We start from the raw sequence: 20,645 nt of genomic DNA on the forward strand, positions 1-20,645 counted from the left end.
TATGATTTATGGGCAGAGGTGATGAAAGACTTGTATCCTCTTTAATTTACATATGCATCAAGGTGGTGGAAAAGGTGTGGATGGGTAAGGGCTATTTCTATGTACATGTGTCTTATATTGTAATCCTATTGTGTTGTAATATTGTAATCGCCAATTCCTTCCAGACCTCAGCTACTTTTCCAGGTCTGAAAGGCTGTGCTGAGTTCCTAGGAGTAATTTGTGTTAGGTGGCCCTGTAACTATGATGCTCCGTCCTCCTACTGTTACCTTCTGTTCTGGGCAGTTGGTTGAAGCAGTATAAGATGCAAGAGCACTGCCATGTTCCTGGTGTCTGTTTAACTTTATGTAAGCTTCAAAGAGAACAAGCCAACAGCCAGAAGAGCTGCTCCAGGCCTGTCAGGGAAGGGGATCCATTCTGATTACTTAGCAGGAGCGCTAACATGAAATCAATAGGGTCTCACTCTGAATGTGTCTTATAGATGGGCCTACTAAGTTTCCCATTGGAGCATTGGCTAAGAATAACTCCCTGAACCGCATCATTTCTCCATGCTGAGGAAAAATAATACCTCTCACCTTTAATATGAAGAGCTCAGGACACTTTAATATAAACCACAAATGAATCATTCCAACACTCCTGTTGTAGGAAGAATGATATTATCTCTTCTTTCATACAGATCCAAAACTTGAGATTAAATTACTTGCCCTTCTCACTCAATCAGTACTCACTTAGCACATTTCTGCTAACCAACATAGCTCCTGGGAGCGGGCTGATAGTTGCACTCAGAGCTGGGTACAGAACCCGTGAGATAGAAGTCCAAATCCAGCCTTTTAACTGAGAAGTCTTGCCGTAACCAGTCAGACTTGTACTCACCGATCTGCCGCACACTTCTTTTCCTTGACATCCTGTCCCTAATGCAGGAAGTAAATAACCCATCCAGTTTTATGGTGAAAGCATCATGTGTGAGCAGACAGCAGCAACAGGTTTAGGGATCCTTTCCATTTTGGGGTATGCCTGCATGCTCCAAAGGCAGTGGCTAGGCACAAGCAGTGTGCAGCTCATAGGAGATGTCTGTGTTGCTGGGGAGGGTGACGTTCCAGGGCAGGCATGACATTATCCTGCTGTGGGAAGAGCACAGGGAAATCAGGCTGGGCATTAGCAGGTGGTGGCTGCTATTCTAACACAGAGGCAAGCAAGATGCAGATGGACCTTGTGCTGCTTTGCAAGGGCACGATGAACAGGGTGCTGTGCCCTTGCTGGGATCACTTGGCTAGAGAGCGAATTGGGATGAATTGTATGGGGTTGTGTCCTTCTTCTTTCCACATCCCCCCCCACCCCCACAGTACCATTCAACTCAGAAGCAACATGGACAGAGTTTAATGTGTCAGTATAGACCCAGCTACTTTGCCCTGCCTGCAGGAACTTCGGATCTGCAAAACTCCTGGCAAGAATATTGTACTATTGAGAAGACCTTTATTTCTCTCAGGATGAGAAGGACTTGGTTGCTTCTACTCTGGGTAAGGTAATCATGGCTGAAGGCATATACTCTACAATGCATGGCCTAGAAAATCCCCAAATAATTATCTTTAGCCTTAGTGCTTTATAAAGCTGTGCAGTATAAGAAGCAGAAATATATTACTGGTCTTCTGTTGCCTCATCCTGAAAAATGTTTGTTTGTCATGTTTCAGATGGGGGCCCATTGTTGACAGGGGAAAGATGAAGAGAGTAATCAGGGACAAAAGGAATAAATTCCAGTTAGTACAAGATTTTACTGTGGTTTGTGACTTAAGCATCTTCAGGGTGATGTGAGTCACAGCCACTTTCCTTGCACGGTGTTTTTATCCTTGGGGAAGAAGTGTAGAAAGCTCCTAGAAAACTACCTTGGTAATTTTTCTCCCTCACAGGTAGAAAATGATTTACACAGGGACACCGAGGTGATAGAGGGAGAGACCTCTTTACATGTTTATCTAACCAGGGGAGAGAATGCATTGTTTCAAACCACAGGCTGCAGGCTCAGTGGGTCCCTGTAAGGTTTTCCAGTGACTTACTTGCTATCAAGAGGCAGTGGGGCTGCACAGAACTTGCCGACAATGGACGACTCGTCCTTCCTCCAAAAGTGGTTCTTGGGGAGATACTTGAGTGTCACACTGTTTATCTGGCAGAGGGGAACTCTGTGGGCCAGCAGCCGTTTGCCCACCTCCTCGTGCTTAGGTCTGCAAGGCAGGGTGAGAAATGTGAGGGAGAGCATTCAATCAATGTGCAGATGCAGGCCGTATGCAGAGCTGTTGAAACACTGGAGGAACCTGGGATATTACTGGGAAGGCCTCACACAATACAGTGGAGTGAGAAGACTCATCTGGCTGTCTCTCCATGATTTATTTCTGTAGTCAAGAATATTTATAGATAAATACCCTTCCTTCCATCACACAATTAAAAGAACTGTTTTTGCTGTTGCACATAGATTGAAACACTGCCCAAATGGCTACAGAGAGGTAAGTGGTAGATAAGGTCAACATCTGTGAAATCATGAACGATACAGATGGGGATCGGTTGTTCACCATGTCTTCCAGTACCTGAACTTGGTCTCACCAAAGGAAGTTAAGAGGTGGCAGGCTCAGAAAGATTGCATGCTGCAGAGTACTATTCCTTTTAAGCTCTTAAAATCCTTACTATGGGATGTTGTGGGTGCTAGAAAGTTTATCTAACTGTACAAGTCACAGGAAGGGGATGGGACAAGCTCATAGAAGACAAAAGCTAATAAGGACAAAGATCCACCTTTGGCTCTTGAAGTCCCTGAGATACAGTTACTAGACACTGGGAAACTATTTGAGGAAGTATTGCTACATGCTTACACTGCCTTTTTTTTTATACTTTTCCTAGGTATTTGCTTTTGACCATGTTGAAGGTGTGATGGTTGGATAGAGGGATGTTTGTCCCGATACTCTTACCCAGGTAACATGAACTGAGAAATACCAGAGGTTTGGTAAACAGCCAGTGATTAGAGCCCAGTCAGTCATGTGCTACGAAGGGGTACAGGCCAGCCATTCTATGTAGGTGGGCCACCCCGCTCCTGTGGAGTCAATCCAATGGGCTGCCTTATGCTTGATCTTCTTGGCACCTCTAAGAGCCTGCAGATCAGAGATTTCTTTGTGCTCATGAAGAATATGTGTGTAACTGACTCAGCACAATCCCAGAAGCACCTGGGTGAGTGCCTGATTGGAAATGTGATGGTAGGGAAAGGGGAGAGGTGACAAAAGGGTCAGGAAGAGCCTACATTTCTGCTAACTAGCATAGCTCCTGGGAGTGAGCTGATAGTTGTGCTCAGCATCCTCCTAGGCCAGAGTGGCCAACCCAAACCAGCACAACCAATCCCTCTCTTAAACTGCAGTGGTAGATGTTGGAGGTTTTGTGTGTCAGACTGTGTCTGGCTTGAAGCTGCCAAAAATAGGAAGCATCATGAAATTGTGGTTATAAAAGTGAGTAATAGATAGCAAATGGAAAACAAACAGAGGGTTTGGAAAACAAACATGCATCTCTCTACTGTGTTGTCCATGGGCAGGATGCAACCCTGCCCTAGGACACAGAAACAGGGCAGGGTTGGTTAAGCAGGTTAAAGAAAGTCACTCCTGGACTGACATTTGCTCCAATCCCACACAACCTTTGGATGGATGTAGGACTCTTTGCTGGCTCCCTGCCCATGGCAAGAGGTTGGAACTAGATGATCTTAAGGTGCTTTCCAACCCAAACCATTCTATGATTTTTGGATACGGGGGATGATGTTGTGTGATGCGTAAGCAATGTCAGTGCAGCTGAGAAGCGTGCTGTGTAACAAGTTCCTTACTCTGCCAGCCCCATGGCAGCTATGGGGCTTGGGGACATGTTTCTTGGGGCACTCTGAGCAACCAGTGGGGTAATGGCACCTCAAGGAATGAGGCTGGAATTGATGTTTGGAGGAGAAGGGCAATGTGAGGCAAGACACAGCCACGTGAGTCACTTGCTGAAGGTATGAGACTGGCTGAACGCTCCCAAGTTCCTGTGCACTTCTGGGGAACTGCAGGATGACATGCAGGTCAGATGGCCTGAAATGAGTCAGTGATTCACCAGTGCCTGGACTGCTATGTGAAAATCTATGCCCATTAGACACTCTGAGCTTGACTGCACTGGAGGGCTGAGCTTTCCCTGGAGTGGGAAAATTTGTTTGCTACAGTGTGAATTAGAAGGGATATCTTCAATTTTATGCTCTCAAATCTGTAGGTTTATTGCCATAAGCTGATTTTTCAGTTTAGCCTTGTGCTTCTTGGGAAAGCACTTAAATGAGATAACAACTGCTGTTCTCTCAGGGTGAGGGTGTCTCTGGATAGGTTACCCTGCTGTAACTCTAGTGTCTCATTAAAACTTGAGGGTACAGCAAAGCCTGGGGATTGCCTGCCTGTCTCACTTCTCCAGGCAGCCATTCCCTCCAGTGCTCACATGACTCCTGCTGGACACCAAACCCTGTGTCCCACAGCTGCAAATGGGAAGTGCTGCACAGGTCCTGACTTGACCTGGGTGTTCCTATTTCCTCCCTTTCTTCATCTCTGGGAAAGGCGGATTTGGCTTCCAAGTTGGGGAGGGTCGAACAGACTCAGCTGCACCAGGCTGGAGCACTAATCCAGACTGCAGTGCCTGGCTGGAAATCTCTGACCAACCAGCTATGTCAATCTGGAGAGCACCCTGGAGCGTGGCTTCCCTTTCCCTGGTTCTCATCCCTACCTCCTGGTGCCCAGGACTGAAGCAGCAGAACAGTTAGCTTCAGGTCACAGTGTTTTGGCTTAGCGCTAAGGACTGTGTGGAAGCCAGTGCTGGAACCCCTCTGATCCTAGGAGTGCTGGCTGGGGCTCTTTAGCAGACAGTTTTCCTGCTTCCTGAGGCAGCCAGCAGCGTGTGCTAGCTGCATGTCCACCTTGCGGTTCCCAGCCCACAGCAGTGGGAAAGAAGAGATAGGAAGAAGTGAGAAAGACTTCTGGGGAACTTCTGTGGTGGAGAGATACCCTGTGGCAAGGGCTGTGGAACAGGAATCTGAGTCTGGTCCTTTAACTCAGACACAGTTTGGAGAAGGGAGGTGCTTTCAAGAGAGATCTGTCTGTCTGCACACATGGTCTTCATCCTCTGCCTCCTGGACGTTTCCCTACAGTGAGAGCCTGAGAGCTTTGCTGCATTACTGCAGAGGAAACAAGCTATTGAACACATTCCTGACTGTGCAGAGATGCACTTGTCTCCTCTTTGTAACTGCTGTCCTGTCGGGCATCAAGAGAGCTGTCTAAGCCACTAATTCTATCAGTCTGGAACCTCTGATGGATGGGGTCTTGCTGTAGCCATCTTTGACTAGCAGAGTAGTAATAACTGTCTGACTGTGGTTAGAACTGGCACCAGGCATGTGGATGGTGTAGAAAAGGAAGCAGCATAGCAACACAAAAGTGCAAATTTGGGGATCCTAGAGTATACCTCCTGCACTCAGAGAGGAGGTGGGCCTACCCAGGGTAATAGCAGCACATGCCTGATTCTTGAGAGCACTTAACGTAAATGTGGAGAGGCTCCAGAAGAAAGGTTGTGGTTCATCACACAGTGACTGCCCACAGGGAGATTCGCTATTGTTGTGCCTTTCCTGGACTGGGATAAACAGCCTTACATATAGAGCTGGAAAAAAAAAAACCCCAGGCCAGAAGCATGCGCTGTCACTCACATGGTGATCTTCACTGTGTCCTTGGTGCTGTTGCTCCAGAAAGTGACCTCAATGCTGGTGACTATGTTTCTTTTCTTCTGCAAATGGAACTCAACCAGGCTGTGGTGGACTGAGCAAAAGGCAAAGTATGTGGAAGTGAGGGCTGGTATTGTCAGTTAGACCTATTCCTTCCAAGAGAAGTCTTCTAGCACTCTTTCCCTGGCCCCACCAGTAGAAAGAAACAAACACACATAACAAAGAAACTAGTCTCTGTGTTATGGGAAGCACAGCGGGCAGGTCTCCACAGTCCAGTGTAAACATGCATTTTCACTACCCTTCAGTCCTGAAGCCATGTGGCTGTGTTAATCCAGGGCTGTGCCCACACTGATAAAGCCACTGGAAAGGGCTTTATAGGGGAGATGTGCAGGGTTATTGCTCTTCAGCTGTGTGTCTCAGACCGTCTGGGCCACAAGAGCTGATTCTAACAGGGATGGGAGGTTATAACCACCTGGATCTACCTCATTTGGTCAACAACCTTCTGACTAATCTTTTTTTCTCATACTACTCACCACAGAATGGAGCTGAAGGACTGGTCATTAAATACACTTTTACTTCCTTGGGAAGCTTTGTCATGTTGACACCTGCCTGCTCCAGCAGGCCTGCAGGAGGAAATAAAGCCAGTGCAGGGAAAGCCATGAATGATCCAGAACAGAAACATAATTGTTCCCCATTCTCCTCCACTCACCCCACCTAACCCCACTGTCTTGGAGGATAGACCCTTTTTTATACCAGTGCAAATCAGAGCAAGTAGAGGTTTGTAGTTTCTGCTTGGCAGGTTAATGTTCCCTCAAAAAGCTTATTCTGGCTACCCCAGGTAATCATCATCAGAATACTTCTTGGTGGCTTTATTTCATTGCTCTGCTAACAGACTGTTATCAGTGTGCAAAATGAGGAAGACTGAAGACTACCAAGTCAGGAAACGTAGCGCAAATGTAAATGACAATGCAAACACTGGGAAATTGAATTCCTTGGTCAAGTGAGAAGACCACTATAACGTGAGGCCTGCACCACTGACTAGCTGACAATGTGGCTTGGTGAGATGGGGAAGGAGTAGCTGATGTGCGAGCACCTATCCCAGAAGAGGCCTCTCCTTATGTTCCTCTGTACCAGACTGCAAATAGCACTAGAAGACGCTTCCTCTCCTTGTGCTACAGCCCAGTTTCAGAAGCCTAAAAGAGGTAACTATTACCTTCTCCCAGTCCAGGGAGTTTATCTTTGGGGTGGCCATGGCACAAATCTATGGGAAGGCGGTGACACAGCAACAGTGAGTGGTTTGTAGAAGAATGGGACTTCAGACTTGGGCTAAAATTTCCAGCTGCTTCTCTAAACAAGACACTTTTTGAGTTAATTGCCCACTTGTTTGGCAGGTGATTCTGGAAACTCTCTTTCAACTAGTTTGTGAAAATGAAACCTTTAATGACCAGAAGTTCAAGATTTTGGTGTTCTATCTTGGGCAATATATGAGCTTTTAGAGCTTCTCTATAGAAGCCTGAAACCGAAACAGCTTCTTACTATCCCCAAAGAGATTCAAGGCAAATCCTACTCAGAGAAATCTGAACTGAGTACTGTGCTCTGCACTGGCACCCATCAGGAATGTGTTGTCATCTGCTCCAGGAAGGTCTCATGCTGGTACTGTACCTATTCTGGGACAGGAGAACAGGAAGGGGTCAACACAGTCCAGGCAATGACCATTTAAAAAATCTTGATGACTTGCACAAGGGAAAGCCACGATCGGACAGGAGTTTTTCAAGGCACTGACATAGAGATGTACTGCCCTCATGTGATCGCAGATCAGATATTTATAGCCTGCAAGAAAAAATGCACCCAGAGAAAAACAGCCATGAGCCTTTCAGTTGGCTTCAGCCTTTTTTGCATGTTCCCAAGAAACACTCTTACTGATTCTGCAGCAATCCCCTTCCCGTTAATAACATTTTGCAGAGCATCTCTGTGACAAGCCCAGATCCCCACTGCAAAAGAAGTTAGGTAGGAAGTTAGAAGTGCATCTCCCAGGCTAATGGAGTCCCTGAGATGAAGGGGACTGCTGAGCTGCCATGTCTCCATCAGTGTACCATCGATGAGGCCCCAAGTGCTCTGCAAGGGGGTACAATAACTTTGACTCTCACCTACACTGGGACCCCAGCTATGGAAGCGAGGTGCCATAGGTGTCCCCTGTAACCTGGCCCCCAGTGCAGAACATACTTGAATATTTATCCACCCTATTTACTATGTAAAGTCCCATTCTCAAAGGGCTGTACTCTTACAAGCTGTCTTTCTAAATAGAGACACAGCTTGCGGCATGAACAACAAAAATAAGCTTTTGCCAGAGGTACCTAAGAGCCTTTCTAGCTAAAATGTTTTCTTTGTTGATACAAACTCTGCTGATTCTAGGGTTTTGGCTCATACAGAAGTGTCACCAAAACCACATCTCTCTCTTGACCGCAGTGTTGTCAAGACACTTGGCCTGTATGTGGTTTTAATTTCAGCTGCTTGATGTACTGCTGAGAGGAGATGTGGGCTATGAATCCCTGCCACTGTATGGCTTTAGAAATACACATCGTATCACCTTGATATCTGCCCAGACTGTAGCAGGAGCTGGTTGCCAAACAGCGTTTTCACAGGCTGCTAAATGGCCATGAAAGCCCTTTTCTTGGCCACAGAGTGTTCTCACCTGCAGAGATGAATCGGGGGCATCCTGGCTGATCTTTGCCTCCATTGACGAAGTAATCGATATGGCCTACAGGGATCCGGATCCCGAAATCTGAAAGGAGGTGAAATGCTACTTCATTCTTACACTTGGTCTTAAATAGGCTTTACCCTACAGGGTGTATGACAAGCCCCAATAACTGGTTGAACAGTAGTAGTGCTGGACACAGCTCCGGTGCTGGAGACCGCAAGGACAGATTTCCTGTTCCTACACACCTGCATTGTGCAGGTTTGCTGCGAGGAACAGAAAGCGCCCCAGGCCCTGCCACCGAAATGACTGGGAACTGCAGCTTAATCACCACCTCTGTGAGTCAGGCTCTTGTGTAAAGGAGAACAAACTCCTTTGTTCTGTGTAAAGGAGAACAAAACTGACCACAACATTAATGTGGCATGGTTGAGAGTTACGTTGGTAGAGGTTTTCATGATCTCCAGGCAAGAGGTGTGACTCAAAGGCACCGTGTTATTCTTCAGCACATGTTCTGCTGACATAGACCCCAAGTGCTTTAGAAAAGTTACTCTGTTGTTGAAGGAGCTGTTGGTTTGACTCTGTTACCTTCCCTCTGCACTCGCAGCGGCACCTTTCTTACGTCAGGTGGGAAAAAGCAAAGTGAGACTAGACATGTAAATTCCTTCCAGATGGTAAAAGCCATGCTGAGCTGGTTCTGCATAAACTCACTTTGCTGAGGAAGGGCTAAAGAAAAAAACTTGCTGAAGGATTGCCCTCTGTTTAATCTCCTCCTGTCTGTTGCTTGAAGTGCTCTGGGGTATGGGTACGTGCCAATGAATTAATCATTAAATCCTATCTCACAAAGAAACTTCCTCAGATGGGCCTGCATTTCTGGTAATCTGGCAAAAAAAGGGACAATGACATACAGGCTCCTTAGCAATAATTATGGCAGGATGAAGAGAAGCATGGACCAAAGCAGATGGAAGACAGCTTACTGTCAGCATCGGTATGAATGGCTTCCACAAAGAGGGCATCCCCAGGATCCAGGCGTTCCTCAGGGCTGGCTTTGGTGTATTTAGGGCCTGCAGGATCCAGGCCTGTAACAAAATCAAACACCTCAACAAATAGTGCTCTTCAGCCTCTCTTTCTTACTTCTGGACCAGTTATTTTATCAAAACTTTTAAAATGTTGCTAGGCAGAAGTGATAAATTATTCCCAGGTTGCACTGATCGGGCTCCAGAATGGTTTCTGCCCCCCCCACTACAGCTTCCTTACCGTGTCCTCCACTGTTCTACTGCCCTTAGCAGTTTTGTACCTCAAGTTTCTAGGCCGTAAAGCCATGACTGAACTTCCAATAGCTCTGACAGAGTGGGTACAGAGTGTCTTTTGGCTTTTCAGTGAAAGAGAATAAAACTCATAAAACCCTCCCTAATTGTACTATCATTTGTATTAGCACTATAGTCTGAGAAATGTCACTGAAGGTCATCAGTTGGGTGATGAATCCAGCATCCCAGGTATTAACTAATCCAAGCATTACAGAGGTTTGATATTATCAAACATCCTTAAAACAAAGAGGCTTCTGAGCCCTCTCCCACAAATAAAATTGAGTCCCTAAGCATCTACATTTTTGCCCAGAACTTGCTCCTGAAGCAGCTTCTGAGCAGTCAGAGGAATACAGAGGAAATTATCCTTGGCAATGCCACAGAAAAGGTTAAAGATATTTGTTTGTTTTTCCTAGCTGAGGTTTACCCTATTCACTTTTCATAGAAAAGTAATCTCACAAGTTTTTTTTTCACACCCCAGGTAACATAAATAGTTTAAGAAACAGCTCTACTTCACATGCCAGTTTCCAGCTGGCCAAGTTTCACTGCCTTGGACTCAGTCCCATTAATTCTCTATGGAGAAGGCAATATCAACAATATACAAGCTGACATGTCTGCATTTGTGAGAGGGTGACATTTTGCCTCCTATCAAAACAAATCTCCATCCCTGGGAATTCCCAGAACTTGGCAAGACCATCAACAACTTGATCTGAGAGGGCAGCTCTGGATTGTTTTTTATGGCGGTGGTGGGAGGTTGACTAGAAATCTTCTAAGGCCCCTTCTCACCTAAATCATTCTGTGGCTCTATTCACGCTGCATACCAAAAGGCTGAGTTGAGCCAAAAAGCTCTAAATGCCACGATCAGGCTCTAACCATCTTTCTCTGCAATTTGCCCACTGCAACCTGTTCCCCACACTCAGGAGTCTTGCTTTCTGTGTTTAATGTCAGCTCTGATTTGGCACAGCTGAGTGGCCTTGATCAGTCTACTGTGGAAACAGCTGACTTGTGGGAGAGAACAGCAAGAATCTTCATCTGGGGCTTCCCAAGATTGGCTCAGGCTCTTGCCTTTGGTCCTTGTCTGAGCTGTGTTGTAGGGATGCCATGTCCAGCCCAGTGTCCTGCTGGTCCTGCTTTTATCTTGCTGATGTGACTTCTTGGCTGACCTTGGGCTTGCCTCATCACTACAGATTTGCCTGGTGATCACTCAACTGTGGACAACCCCAGTTCCTGTCATTGGACCTGCTCTGCTCTTCTTGCCCAGATACGGTAGGATTGCGTCACTTGTCAGTGAGGCCACTGCCCCTGCCTACCTGGCTGTCCCCTTGGCTCTCAACTCACATTTTTCCTGCAGAGCAGCTGACTCTTGCTGCTCCACACAATGACATGCACTGTGGGCTTTAATTGTAAGAACCACACTGATATAAAGGGGAAGCAAAGGATGTGGGTGTTGTGAGTTTTCATTAGTCATGAGGCTTTGTATTCTTTTATGCTGGCAACCAATTTGAAGAGTGGAGCAGGGGTGGAAGGATTCTTTTGCAAATACATGCATTCCTTTGGCAGTGTGGAGGGGACCGATGGCTGGAAAGGGATTGTCAGGCTCTTCTGAAGCTAGGAATAAGCCTTAAACTTGGCTCTAATGAGCCCTTATGCAATTAAAAGACCACTACGAATGATTCCCCTTCCTTGGTCTTTCATTGTCTCCCTTGAAGAGCAGACAAGGACCCAAAACTCAGTTTTATGATACCTGTTATGCGTCCCAGCTGACCGCCATGGAAGTGCCCCACCAGGCCCCCAACATGCGCACCAAGGCTTACCCCAATGATGTGGATGGATGTCCCTGAGACTCCCAGGGCCTGCAGATTGATGATAATTCAGATTAATGTTTCTATAGCAGAAAGGTGAAATACCCCGTCTCAATCCATACAGCAGTTCTGTAACTTTTCTAACATAAGATTGCTTTTGAGGTGTATGGTGGAGAACTAAACAGATGTTGGAATGATGGGTATTGCCCTTTCTGTTTTTCAATCTTTATTCAGGTCCACAGATGCAAACTCAACCCTAACCAAGTTGGTCAGGTCAGATGTTCCTGTTTATAACTACATGGCCTGTAGCTTCTCTTCCCACACCTTGTTTCAGGCTGAGTTTCCCTCTCTCAGCTGAGTTATCCATGTTCACCATGTGAATAATCTTTTTCTTGGTAAAGCTAAGAAAATTTTTTCACTTTTATACCACCATTGTGCCAATATCCTGATTAGTACTTTCAGATTATATTTGCAGAGATTAAGGATTTATCCATGAGCTGATCTGCCACAGCCACTTACACCTGATGTGAGATAACTCCATCTACAGGAATTCAGGTGCCTGCATGATGTAGTACCATAAAATGGGAGAGCTTATGGTGCATGACAGCATGAGGGGAAGATGAAAAATCCTGACTTTTAAATGAGGCTATATCCTGGAGTAGTACTGAGACTTATGAGGGGAGAATATAGTCTTCTGTGTAGTGTTGCAGGAGAGGCTAGACTGAAAAAGTCCTCAAGTAACTAAACTAGAGCTCAGCACAGATATGGAATGAGAAGTGGGGACACTGTCCATTAGTCACTTGTTCACTCTGTGACCTAATCAGCAATGAGGTGTGACAGTCCTCTCCCCCTCCACCCCATCCCCATCCTTCTAATGACACAGCGGCTCCAAGGGTTGCCATACAGCAACAGGTTAGAAAAGTGTGACTCGGCACGGCAAGGTGTGTAGATACCCAGGAACTCCTATGCTGGGCAGCCTGGGTCTGCAGTGAAAACATTACATGGTGCATTTATGCATAGCTGGTTAGCACAAAGATGTATCACATTCAGTGTGTAAGGGGTGTTCAGCTGTGCTGTGCACAAACTAACTGTGACACATCTGGGGCCTTCCAGTTACTGGGAAGTATATCTGAAGCCCAAAGCAAATATAAAATAGCTTTAAATACCACCCCCTCCATCTCCCTGGACAAAATTTCTGGGCAGAAGATGACTGTCCAGTGAAGCAGGGACCTGAGAAAACCCAGGGCACCCTTCTGGTTTGTCCTGGGCTGGAGAGGCAGCTGGCAACAGGGATGTGTTTTCAGAAAATGTCAAAACTCAAGAGCAAAATGAAAAACAGTGGCATGCTCAAGTCTGGACTGAGAGGGAAAAGAAGAAACCTCTTCAGAGTTACACAGTGCTCACTTTGGAATAAAGAGTCTGCTTGTCCAGTTCCTGGAGACAGCAGGTTGGGAGCAGCTCTCCGAATCTTTTGCATGAATGATGTTCTTTGGCCATGCTCCCCCCCCACACTGGAAATGCACAGTAGCTTACCAGGAGCTTGCTGATGAATTGTGAGATGGAGAGGGCCAGCTCTGTGACATTTTCCACTGCAAAGGGATAGGCTCCTGTAGACCCATAAACCCAGTCTACTGCGATCACGTTCACCAGGCTTGTGTTCAGTATGGCATGGACAAGCCCTTCAATCCAGGAAGGTTTAGTGCCCAAAGCCCTGTGGAGTCATCAGAAATGAGTATGTTAGGTGCCTTCCAAAGTAGGGCATATGTTGTTCACAGGTGCTGGGGCTTCACATGTCTTAGAGGAGGCTGCCAGACAGTTGTCGAAAGTTTTCTGTGGGTCCGGACATCAACAGGTGGCATTTTTTTTCAGTGGTGTAGTAACACTTTCCAGAACATACTGATTCAGAAGGGAACCAGATATTTTAATGAATGAGATAACATTTGCAGGGCTCAGCCTGAGATCTCAGTCTTGCTGTGGTGCTTCAGTTAGCCACCACAGAGCCCACCTCAAGTACGTGAGCTGACCAGGAACATCTAGATCCTGCTCTGCTATCAATTGTCAGGAAGTCCTTGGCCAAATCACCTAGTCTTTCACTGCTACATTTCCTCACCTGTAGACAGTTAAAAAAAAAAACCCCAAAACCAATAAAATCTATACACAAGAATTCAAGGAAAACAGAGTAGGCTATGTTCTACCCACGTCCCTTATAACCACCTGGTGAGAGGCATGCTATATCACATGAGGGCAAAAGCTGGTTTTCTGAAAAGACCCTGCAACATCTTCTGTGGTTTCATCCTGGTCTTCTATGCATTTTCTATTCAGGCTTTTGCACATCAAAATAATGTTATATGGTCACACCTGGCTGAAAAACGGGAAAGTAAAATAAGCTTGCAGAATGGTGGCAGCTTAAAAAAACCCAACTCAAATCCCTACCATTTCAAGAATGTATAATGTGTCTGGCAGGGCTCCTAAATAGCTGACTAAGCCAGGCTGTTGATAAATAAGGATGTGAGCTCCAAGAAGACAATTTTAAGGGGCAAGAATCTTGAGGAAAAGACTTCTTAAATAAAAAGGTGGAAAGAAAGAAAGGGAAGAGGTAAATGAGGAGAGAGTGAGAGACAGAAATAAAGAAATTTTAATTTCCTTTTTTTTAGGCTCCAAAAAATGTGAAGCACACAAAAAATAGGCAGCTGGTCACAAACTAAAGGACTTCAAGTTGCATTGTAATGAGGGTTGTCAGCAGCAATTTCCATGCCTCTGCCCTGGCCCACCAACAATCCCCAGACAATTCCCAGGTCCAGTTTGGGGCAGAGCACTCCAGACTATTTTTAGATGTTTTGCATGCTGCCACTCCTCTGAGAGGCTAAGAAAGTCAGAGAGCAGGAAGTTTCCCTACCAGCCCCACCCAGTGCTTGGGAATGGCCCAGCAGCATTTAATTTAGCAGTAAAAGCTTAGTCACAGTGCTCTTCTTTCTCTCACCTGAAGCCATGGATTATAATCTTGGTGTCCAAGCTGCTGTTGAAGCTGCAGTTCTTGATACCATCGTCAGCTAAAATTAGCTCCCCACAGCTGGGGTTTGAGGAGGTGAACAGAAGAAACTGGACCTTAAGTTTACTGCCCCGAAGGAAATTTGCTGTCTGGAAATCAGTACAGTGATGCCCTGAGAGTCTGTCTGTATTCCCTGCAATGAAAGGGAGTGAATAGCATATTCAATCTGCATCTGTGCAATGGAAAAAATAAAAGCTCATTCTAATTCATCAGGAAAATGAAAGTAGCATTCTCACTTCTATTGGTAAAAAGGATAGAATATAAATTATAATCAGCCTATTCTGGAAACTTAGTCTGATAAAGTTGTTTCTGTCTTTCGATGGAATTCTAGCACTGCTTGGGGCAACATAACTGTAGATGTCACGGTAGCTTTGACTTGAGAGTGGTTTTACCGAGATGTGAATGACATTCTGTTGGTTTTGGTTGGTTTTGTTTTTCAAATCAGCCACACACACCAGCTACTGCGTACATTTATGAGCTGGCTATTAGATCTTTGGGAAAAAAAAAAGGTTGCCAACAGATAGTCACCACTGAATGGGGATATTTGTATTCAAATACTGGTAGGCTTAGTAATGGGGTAAAATTTATTGACCTGCAATGAGCAGGAAGCTAAATGATTAAATGATCGCTTCTGACCTAAAAAGTGTTACTTTATGAACCAGTATATTTGCATCCTGCTGCTATGACAATGCAGCAGGATTGCTTCTGGACTGGAGGAAGCGAAACAGCCTTGAATCTGCACATACAATGGTTTAATAGATAAAAAATCAGACAACCATGTTCCTAACTGCTGGTTGTTCCCATAGAAGATGCTTTACACCAGCTAGGCAGAACTGGCCTAAGGGTCAGCACAATCTCACAGGAATGAGATGCAAAATTCAGATTCCCTCTTGTGGGAAGTGACAATCCCTTGCTGTTGTTTATTTTGGCCTTCCTGTGTACTGAAGGCAAGAGAGAAAGACATTTTCTCCGAGATCAATTTGGAGAAAACGCAGCTTCCTGAGCCAGCTTAACTAGGAAGGGTGGGTTCAGTGCAAGCACTGTGTGTGTCAGAAATGGTGTAAGATGAGGGGGATCGTGAGTAAAGATAAGGCACACTGTGAAGCAGTGTGGTGCAGGTATTGTGGGACTGCAGTGATAGCAGTCATTGCCAGTACAACTGAAGAAAGAAATAGAAGCATGCCGTCTGTTTATTTTCTCTCAGCTACTGCAGATTACACTTGCTACACTTTCAAAGCATGAGATGCTGGTGCCAGTGCTTCCTTACATTTCCGAGTAAACCTGGACCATTCTTCTACATCAGGTTAGTGGAATTAAATCACTGAGACTGATTGAATGAAAGCATGGGAGAAGAAAGTACCATTCTTGCACCGCCCTTTCTCCTGGCACCTAACTAGATGATAGCAAGGATCTTTTGACACACAAGTTGTTCACGGAGACTTGAATTCAAATCCTTCTATGTAAAACCTTCAATCCTTTTGCCAGGCACTCCTGGTTTTCTTACCTGCTTCTGCTGAGTTGAGCAGCACGAGGACAGCAAGAACAATGAGCAGCTTTCTCTTTGGATCCTCAACCATCTTCCCGTTAGTCCACTCCAAGTACCAGGGAAAAACAGCCATCATGGGTTGCTTGATCAGCTTGACTGTGTTAATGATCAACCAGCCTGTGCTCTTTTGGGGAAAAAAGGGTAGGGGCAATTACCTCTGCTCTTATTTGGCCATTTGCCATAGTCTATGTCAACAGAGGGCTTTGCATTTTGGATAAAAAACGTGCTGACACTTCTTTCCTCCCCACCTCCCTTTCCTCAAGGCAAGCTTCTCATTTCAGAGATCAGCTAGTGAAACCAGTGCCAACAAGTGACAGAGTTACAGGGCTTTATCCTTGCCACCTAGACCTGTCTGCTAAATTCTGACGAGGAACAGTAATTTCTCCAAGACTTCACAGTAAGTCTGTGCTGGGAAGATTCATATCAGTTTTGCATCTCCGTACTTTCCTACTGCATTGTTGTCTATTTCCTGTATTTCTAATTTCAGCAGTAACTGCTAAAAGACCACAAAGCAGTGGATTACTTCTGAAAAGTGAGGGGAAAGACAGGCTAAAATGTAACTGGTGGCCATATCACCACAATACACTAAGACTGTACATTTCTTAGGTTGGGGACACTCTTCACTTTTCCTTTGGAGAGTGCGTTTTCAGATACTACAGGAAATAAAAGCATGATCTCAGTAATGCACCAGTATCATAAGCATGCAAATACTTCAAACAGATCTCAGAATAAAAAACTTTACTGCTTTGGTGTAAACAGACGGAGAAGCATAAGTGAAGAACCAAATATGTAACCGGGAGTCAGTCACAGGACATTCAGGAGGTGGTGGCACCACCTCCCTGGTTGCTTTAAAACTTTCAGGTAAGGGCATGCCTGTTTCCTAAGTCTCATTGGTGCATGTTGGTCCTTCCTGCAGAAGAGCAAGGCAGCTTTGCCCTTGACATTGTTAAAGGGCAAGAACGTCAGGCATTGGAACAGGCTGCCCAGGGCAGTGGTGGAATCACCATCCCTGGAAGTGTTCAAAAATGATGTAGATGAGGCCCTCAGTGACATGGTTTAGTGGTGGACTTGGCAGTGCTGGGGGAATGGTTAGACTTGATGATCTTAAAAGTGGTTTTCAACCTAGGTGATTCGGTGATTCTGTGAGTGAAGGAGCATTAATCTGTCCAGGCACTATTCTATAGCTGCTTTATTTGAACAACAAAATCAAGAAATTGGTTCAGTCTGATCAGCATCAGGCTGATTCCAAAAGCATCAAACATTATCTTCCTTTGCAATTATTTGCAATAGCAGTCATTTCCTTGCCCTAGTTTTCTTCAACCAAAGGCATTGGGGCTGTTTTAGGCAGAAGAGCTTTTTTCTTTCCAAGTCACTCCTGAGCGAAATTTGTCCAGTTCTCACAGGGAAGTTAGGCAGCATCAGCTGCCTGGCCTGGTGGGCTACTGAATCCCTGTCCCATCTGTATCATCCCAGAGACACATATACAGATACATTCTGATCCTGAAATACTTGGCTCCATGATTAAGCTGGCTTATTGTCAGAGAAGTAGGTTCTTAATGTCTCTTCAAATATGCGATTGAGTTTGTCATCCCAGTCAGTTCTCCAAGAATGAAAGCTGCAATACAAATAGCCAAATCCTGGTTTCCAGCATGCTCTTCATCTTTCCAATCCCAGCACTAGGCTCAAGATGTTTCACAGACTGTAAGATAAAAGCCCATAGACTGCAATGGGCCCACTCCTTCTTCATTACACCCACAAATTCCAGTGATCTGGATAATCCGTCAATCAAGAAAGAAGGAAATAAACTTAGGAAATACCAATAGTCAGTGATATGTCCATACAAGGCTCCAGGGCAACAGGATAATTGTGTAAATGACTAATTTGTTAAGGTAAAACAAATCAGGGCCCCTAAAGAAAACCAGTAAACACTTCTTTCCATTTTTTTTTTTATTTAAAATTCTGGCAATAAGCACTACTCTGTGTAGCAGGATGCAGCTGTTACTCTTTGCCAAGTTCTACGGACATTTTGAAATGCCATGTAATATAAGGCAGCACCAGGTATCACAGCTGAGAGAAGAACAAAACTACAGCCAAGATGTGCACATCTGATTTAGTTTTACACTGCTATGTGTATGTGTAGAGTTTTAAGCAACATCCTGATATGCTAGAAAGAAAAAACCCCAAACAAAACAACAAACCCCCAACATTTTCATGAAATGGAAAAATCTGTTTCCTGAGCGTTTTTGTGTTTTGTTTTCTGTTTGGGTTTTCTTTTTCTTCTGTAATCTCAGGTTTAGTAGTTCCAAGAAATTCTGTATTGTATCAGCACACTGTGGTGGTTCCTCATGCAAACAGCGAAAGCCACTTGTTTCCTGTGCTGAAATGCTCTTGCCAGTGAAAACTATTTTGGTAAGAAGGGTTTTCTTTTTTTTTGTTTGTGGACTTATTTACTCAATAACTACAGTTACATTAGTTCAGAAATTTAATGTTGGTGTCACTCATTTTACCCCCCTATGGAAGAGATGATAATGGCAAAGTTACAAAGACGTTGCATCGCATTTCTTTTAACAGTTCCTTACAGTGTGATTCACTTGAGAATGAGTCAGGGATTATGAAAGCAAACAAACTCCATTTTATGCACGATTTCTTTTCAGGAAAAAATGTCTGCACATTCAAGCAAATGCTGAAAGTGCCCAACTCAACTGGGAGTGTCACCCTCCCGCCCACAAAGGTGGCCAAGGCATATAAGCACTGCAAGTGCCCAGTAATCAAGTGGATATCCGACCACAGGAAAATTCACTTATCCTGGAAAACTGTTCACTGATACCAGAAACAATGCCATCAGGGTGGCAGCGTGGGACCTGGGAGGAAACCAAGTGTGAATTATGCAAATGATGACTATTTAAAACTACTTTCTGTGGTCTTTGCATTCAAGGGAGGGCATGAAATACATGCAGAGCTTGGCTCACTGTATATTAAGGCCTGGATCTACTCTACTGCCAGAATAGTTGGTATCACAGTTCTGGTATTTCCTGTCCTTTGCCCATGGAGTAGAAGCCATGGAGTAGAAGCATGGAGGCTCCAGCGTATTGTTTCCAGGACTGACAGAGGAACAGGGTTTAGTTCTCACTTCAACAAAAAGCCATTCAAACTCCTGACTTTCAGAAGAGTGTTCTAACTATGACATAGTAGGAAGAAAACGTTAAAAATTGACTCAGCAACTGAGGAAGGGAAAACATGGGCAAGTCTCATTGGGTACTCAGTAAGGAAAGGGGGAGAATCTTTGTTTTCGCGAGTCTTTCGTGAGTACTTTAGGGACCTGCTACCTAGTATGACTGTATAATTATGCACAAGAGGGAAGAATGTATCCTTGCCAAGTACTCTTATAGTTCCCAAAACCAGAGGAGCCTAGGTGAGGGCACCAACCACCAGGCTCAAGTTGCTTTCTTGCTTCCCTCACTTTCTCTGCCCTGTGAAGCCCTCGTCACCCTCTACAATGTGGAAGTTCTTCTTTGGTAGGAAGAACTTAGTCCTGTTTTGAATGCATGCAGGTGAACTCCTGGGGTTCCTTCCACTTTAAAATAATCTATTTCTAAGTGAAAGTGTCAGTCCCTACCTCAGATTTCTCTCTGCTAACCCCAAAGATCTCATAACCTACAGGAAAGTTGACCTGTGCAAGGTGGGAGGTGGCATCCTCCCAGCAACCAGCTTCAATCTGGTCTCTCTCAGCCAAGAAATAAAACTGCAGTGAGAGCTTTGGTGCCCTGTACCAGTGCTTTGCTGGCTCCAGGGCTGGCAGCTGATCGTGAACTGCATGCTTTGAGGCTGTAAGCTGGACCTGCTGGCAGCTGGAATCTTCTCATCCAGGACAACGCACTGTGCCTCGAGACCACCCCTCAGATGGAGATACTGCTGGGGTGTCCCTCGAAGAGAACAGCAGGCTTTTGTGGACCATCGGTGTCAAATGCCAGACTGCAAGAAGTACTAGGTTTGGATGACGACTGTTTTCCGAGGCAGCGAGCTGCATATTACCTGCTGAAATTTGTCCTCCCTCCAACCTGTGGGGTTCCCAAACCCGCCTGGACGCGTTTCTGTGTAACCTGCTGTAAGTATCCCTGCCTCGGCAGGGGGTTGGACTAGATGCTCTGCAGAGGTCCCTTCCGACCCGAATAGATTCTGTGTGACTTCGTGTCAGCTTTCCAGGCAGCACAGCTGCAGCTCCCCCTGCTGTGCGAGCAACGCAACAACTTGTGCTCCCACCGTTCGCTGGAGCTGCACCCCACGAACCAGAGCCTCCCTTCGCAGCATCACCTCTCCCCCTCAGCTCCTCTCCGCCAGCCGCAACCCACCAAGACACCGGAAAGAGCCGCAACGTGTGTGAAATCCCCTTTGCTGACCTTGGCCCGGCGGCTCCGCAGGCGCCCCCAGCTCCTGGGACGAATCGCCTGAGGAAGAGGGAGGGAGAGGAAGCGGGGAGCAGAGGGGGCGAGAGGGAGATGCAGAGAGGAAGAGAGGAGG

The 20,645-nt window shown here is 45.6% G+C and overlaps 1 protein-coding gene across 2 annotated transcripts; it reads right to left on the reverse strand.

The window, feature by feature from the left end:
- Window positions 1–552: 552 nt before the first annotated feature.
- PLA1A (phospholipase A1 member A) lies at window positions 553–20,628 on the reverse strand. Of its 2 annotated transcripts, none has more exons than XM_030471678.1 (12): window positions 20,525–20,628; window positions 16,086–16,251; window positions 14,513–14,714; window positions 13,066–13,243; window positions 11,475–11,583; window positions 9,404–9,505; window positions 8,427–8,516; window positions 7,397–7,564; window positions 6,268–6,357; window positions 5,720–5,828; window positions 2,046–2,210; window positions 553–1,118 (listed from the first exon to the last, which is right to left on the reverse strand). In XM_030471678.1, exons 2-12 carry the CDS (start codon window positions 16,201–16,203, stop codon window positions 1,034–1,036), a joined length of 1,416 nt encoding a protein of 471 aa, XP_030327538.1. In that variant the 5' UTR covers window positions 16,204–16,251; window positions 20,525–20,628; the 3' UTR covers window positions 553–1,033. The 2 variants fall into 2 exon arrangements, with proteins under 2 accessions (XP_030327538.1, XP_030327540.1); XM_030471680.1 differs by having other exon boundaries at window positions 20,477–20,628.
- Between the last annotated feature and the right edge of the window lie 17 nt (window positions 20,629–20,645).

The sequence above is a fragment of the Strigops habroptila genome, chromosome 2 (genome assembly GCF_004027225.2).
Source record: "Strigops habroptila isolate Jane chromosome 2, bStrHab1.2.pri, whole genome shotgun sequence".
Lineage (NCBI taxonomy): Eukaryota > Metazoa > Chordata > Aves > Psittaciformes > Psittacidae > Strigops > Strigops habroptila.